This window comes from Mytilus californianus, unplaced genomic scaffold, assembly GCF_021869535.1.
Source record: "Mytilus californianus isolate M0D057914Y unplaced genomic scaffold, xbMytCali1.0.p SCAF_1, whole genome shotgun sequence".
Lineage (NCBI taxonomy): Eukaryota > Metazoa > Mollusca > Bivalvia > Mytilida > Mytilidae > Mytilus > Mytilus californianus.
Window position 1 is genome coordinate 89542642 of NW_026262581.1, and position 5396 is coordinate 89548037.

General features: G+C 30.0%; 1 protein-coding gene across 1 annotated transcript; it reads left to right on the plus strand.

The window, feature by feature from the left end:
• The first annotated feature begins 3254 nt into the window (after positions 1–3254).
• Positions 3255–5049, plus strand: LOC127709959 (GTPase IMAP family member 4-like). The gene is made up of 2 exons (XM_052215668.1): positions 3255–3334; positions 3803–5049. The coding sequence occupies exon 2, from the start codon at positions 3810–3812 to the stop codon at positions 4692–4694; it is 885 nt and encodes a 294-aa protein (XP_052071628.1). The 5' UTR covers positions 3255–3334; positions 3803–3809; the 3' UTR covers positions 4695–5049.
• Positions 5050–5396: the final 347 nt, after the last annotated feature.

Below are 5396 nucleotides of genomic sequence, written 5' to 3' on the forward strand. Positions count from 1 at the left end.
GATCTCTCATATTTTGGTAAATCACAGCTTAGGTAAGCTTTTAAGTCAAATGATGAGCAAATTTTACTATAAAATCTGAGTTTACCTGCGTTATTAGACTTAATATTCTCAAGTTGATTTGATATTTTGCATTTATAAAGGTTTTTTAATTACTCCTCAAACGCAGTATATGGTACTTGAATTGAATCAAATTTATTACACATAATGATTGAAGCCAGCAAGAGGTCTTCTGCGAATACATTTTTTTATCTCCATGAATGCAGATCTTAATAAATCAAATTTTTGTCGTTACCAACTTTAATGTTAGTTAATCTAGCATACTATTTAAGAATTAGTTTGTATGACAAAAAAAAGGGATAAAGCTCCAGTTTATAATAAGGTGATCTACATAGAAATAAGCCATGCTATAGTCTGTACCTTAAATACACACATTCAGCTACGGTATTGTAAATTAAAGTAAAGATTGAAAATCTTTTTGAAAATGGCCATGATGTTAAACAAATTCAGGGGATGGCCTTTTTATGTGATGGAGATATTAACGGGCACATTAGTTAACGGATGCTACATGACTCATTATTTAGTACGCCAGATGCGTTTCGTCTACATAAGACCTCATCATAAGACTTATCAGTGGCGCTTGAATCGAAATAGTTGAATGGCCAAATCAAGAACAAAGTTAAAGAGCATTGAAACCTAAACATTTATAAATTAATCATACAGAAGTCATAAACGGGCTCCTTCAAACTACTAAGCTCATCGTGTATTCAAATATTTTTAACACTTGTCAACGGGTAAAACACAATAAAGGGAACAGTATGGTTGCACTTGAGGTCAAAAATAAAGATCAACACAATAGAAAACAAAAATTGTGATCTTGAATAAGTATTGCTTGAAATTTGTGAAACTCATTTGGTTAGTGGAAAAAACAATGGGAAGTGTTTTATTTTCTATTATGTATGGGGTAAGGTAAGTGCTGGTTACGGACCTTACTTGTAAAATTAACTTCCAGAAATGTATGTCTTTAATGAACTATCCCAAGTCTTTTTGCATAATTATAATTTCAATGCAATTTATTAACAAAATACCAACCAAAAAATCAATGAAAGACTATATACATGTAGCCCATCAAAATCATTAAGAGTTGACCTTCTATTCATGGGAATATAAATCACAGCAGAAAATGTATTCCTTACATAAATGGTATCTAAAATAAACTCAGTAAGTTATTTGAGTTACAGACACTACATTGATCTTATGTTTATATTTTACTCAATATGAATAACTTTTCATGGGTAACATATTAAGTTTGTGTATTTTCTTTTTATTGTTTACATTTTAACAACAGAATGACCCATGATTGTAAGAAAATATATGTAATTAAAGTTATTTACATGTAAACATACATGACATGTTGACATCGATGGAACCAAGTTTATTATTTCAAATCTGAAGTAAAATCTCAGACATATCTAAACAAAGTAGGTGCTATGCACTTAAAGGAATGATAAAAAAAATATATTTTTGAAAAGAAATTACTTAGAATTACATTTGTTAATCAGAAAAAAAAGAAATATTGATGGTTACGGACACTACACACTGGCTACTTTTTCCAACAATTTTCTAAAAGTAATATACTTTTTGTGGATTAAAGGGTAGTCATTTCTACATAATTTCATGCAATAAATGTTTTTCTATCATAAGAAAGTACCAGAATTGTAGATAAAACAAAAATAAAGCATACTTTTACCTTCAAATAGACTTGAGTTCATTAAATCAACTTTTTAGTATATTTTATAAAATGTCATGTACTAATTTCAAGTACAGATCTTTAACAAATCTACATGTTAGTATACATGGTATAAATCAATTCGAGGAAGAAAAAAAAGGGATTTTGGAAAAATGAAAAAGATATTTAATTTTTTGGACTCAGAAATAAAAAAAATCCCTGGGTTACGGACACTACAAAAATTATCTGAAGATATAAAAATCATAAAAATAATCATGAAGATGAATTTTCTTTATCTATCATTACAAAAGAACTAATCTTTTGAGTTTATGACAAACTGATACCAAAATTGAGGTTTTACAACAAGATGTTCTGGTTTCAAATTAATACGTCAAGGATTACTATCAGCTCAATTTTTTTTAACCGTTATCCGTTTTCTTATTTTTTTTAATTTTTTAATCAAAAGACAATGATGATGCAGCAAAGTAGACAACATAGAACCAAGAAATTAAGCCTATTTTGATGAAATAAAAATATTTATAATATCATGGTTACGGACACTGCATCATTTGTGTAGTGTCCGTAACCATATTTTCATTTATTCTGACTAAATTCAAATAAGAAGGTGCTAACTTTCGTTTTTATGTTAGTGGTAAGTGTCAAATCTATAAATAAAGTAGCTTAATGGTTGCTGTAGTTATTCTTTCTAGGGGAATAATAAGCTGGTTATGGACACTACACTTTATGAAAAATATTTTTTTCAACTTTGAAAATTTCAAAAATATTCTGTATGAATCATAACATTTAAATAACTGTATTTTATTTCAGTATTAACATATGCGAGTATGTTGACATACATATTTAATGAATAATCTTGCAATTAGTTTTATTTTCAGGGCCATAAATGATCAACACTTAATAAATTGAAAAATGTATAACGAAGCACCACTTTTACAATTCTGCATGTTGAATTTTTAAATTAGCTCAGATTTTTGTAATGTTGGAATCATTTTAATCGCCATTTAATAATCTGTAAATAATAACATGTGAAATGATCATTACACTTACTGTTAAAAAGATTTTAAAGATAAAAATAATGTAAAGTTTGAAGCGCACCCGCATAAAGTCTGAAAATGACAATTATTGGACCACAAATCTCACTGGTGTTCAAAAACTATTCAAGATAAAATCTTAAAATTTTGAATGAGGTTAAAACATTCAATGTCTATTCTAAAAACAGAAGACTGGCATCCAAATGTATTTAAGTTAGCTGTAGAGCTTACATAACAAAGACCAATTGTAAATGTCCCCGTTATTGTGGTTTACCCCCAAACGTAATTTACCCCATTAGAATACTTAAAAATTTTCGGACACTATAAATAAGTCATACGGAAAATTCTGATCTACTTTTCTTCTTATAACGTGGTGCAAGATTTAAATATAGCCATTATATATTAACTCGGTGGATTTTCTGGATTCTATTTAATAAAATAAATCAAAATAATCGATGGGATTCTACTTTCTTTTTGAAGAAAATCCTTTAAAGGCTGTATAAATAACGTATATGTTAAACACTTAGCGGTTACTGAAGGCGAGGCTTTTTCGAAGGTATAGTGTATCTTTATCACTGAAACTTTCAATTCTATATATTTAATTCATCTATATAACATCTTTTGAAGTATCATATACATACACACACACATGTATATATATATATATTTTTTTTTACTTTCGTGAGGAGTGAAACTGATAGGAATAATGTAAACGATTTTTATATATCACATCACAGCAACTTGCAAAAGAACCGCCCTTGTAGTAATGTAATACATAAAAAGATTAAAAGGAACCGCCAAAAATACAGAACAGTACAGCAAATCACACCGACTACTACGAAATAACTGACATACTAACAAACACAAACAACTAACATAATCATGATGAGGATAACCTGACTTTATTGATAAAAGCTCATAATGTGGTAGGGATAAATCATCTTTACGTGCGACTGTAAACCGATTTTACATCTTCAGATTTTAACAATTTTTAGTTCTATTAATCTTCCTTTTTTAATTTCAGAGAAACAATGGCAGAAGCTCCAGAAAACGAATTACGAATGGTCCTGATTGGGAAAACTGGAAATGGCAAAAGTAAGACTGGGAACACAATTTTAGGGCAGAAGATATTCCATTTTGGTTGCGATTCGGTGTCCCTGACAACTACTTGTCAACTGAGAAATGCACATAGATTTGGCAAAAAGATTAGCTTGGTAGATACCCCAGGAGTGTTTGACAACAGAACTGATAATGAAAATGTTCAAAAGGAAATAAAGAAGTGCATCTGGCTTACATGTGAAGGTCCACATGCAATAATTCTATGCGTTCCAATTGGCCGTTTTACAAACGAAGATGTGGAGACTGTGAATCATTTCTGTTCCCATTTTGGTGAAAACTTAACAAAGTATGTTATTGTTTTATTCACGGGATTCGACAATTGGAAACGTGATAGGATAGATAACTCTCTTGATCCAGGTATGGAAGGATTCATTGATTCTCTTACACCCCCCTTGAGAGAATTTTTAAGTAAGTGCGGGAATCGTTTCATTGAGTTTGACAATACTTTGAATGAAACCAGCGCCGACAGCCAAGTGCAAAGACTCCTAGGGATTGTTGAAAAAATGGTGAGAGAAAATGGAGGGTCACATTACACAAATGAAGATTATCAAAAGGCAGAACTAGAACTGCAAAAACAGATAGAGGAGAACAAGAAGGAAAAAGAAAGAGAAATCCTGAAAATGCAACAAGGAATGAGAAAAGAAATAGATGATGACCTAAGAAAACATTATAAAGAAAGAGAGCAAAAATTAATACGAGAGCTGCAAGATATCCGAGATGAGACAAAAAAGCAAAACTGGTTACAAGGCGTGTTAAATGCAGGGATAAGTCTTGTCAGGTCATTTTTCGGAAATTAATCTAGATCTACATAAAATACTGCCAGACATGCTTCGGCGGAATAAGATAGCACTTAACGTTCTTACATAACCTTGTACACAAAACCATCGACTGTTTTAAAACAACTATGATTAAATTATTTGTCTAATATTGCTTCGATAGTAAAACTTAAAAGAGCGAGTGTTTAATAACCTGTATTGCTTTTTTATTATATTTCTTGTATACAAATATAGTTCAATATCTGACTATTTTATACATAACTTGATGTTGTTTTGTTGGTTTCTTTTCCTTTTTAGCCTGTGTTTTAATCCTATGAAATATTTTAAGGACACGACATTGTAAATCAAGAAAGCTCTAAATAAATTGTAATCTTCATTGTTGTTAATATGCTATTAATTATATAGGAGTAAAAAGAGATGGTATTTTGTTAACGTACTCTCTTCAAAGTTACCAAATATGTTAGAAATTCGGTACCAATCCGAGATCAAGTGTCATTTCGTTGAAAAAAAAACATTCCGAAGTTTAATACATATCAAGTATTACAAAATAACATGTATAAGTATCGAATCAAATGCATCAGAAGTGAAAGAGGGATCACTGATTAATAAATAATTTACGTCAACCGTTATACATTTTGCTTTCTTTCGCCATAATTGTTTTCCCATCTATCCTATTTCATACAATAAAGAATTTTGTAAATTCGTTGACTATAAGCTTTTAAA

Excerpts from the sequence above, each read along its gene's own strand:
- LOC127709959 (XM_052215668.1), top strand. The coding sequence starts at position 3,810 with ATGGCAGAAGCTCCAGAAAACGAATTACGAATGGTCCTGATTGGGAAA.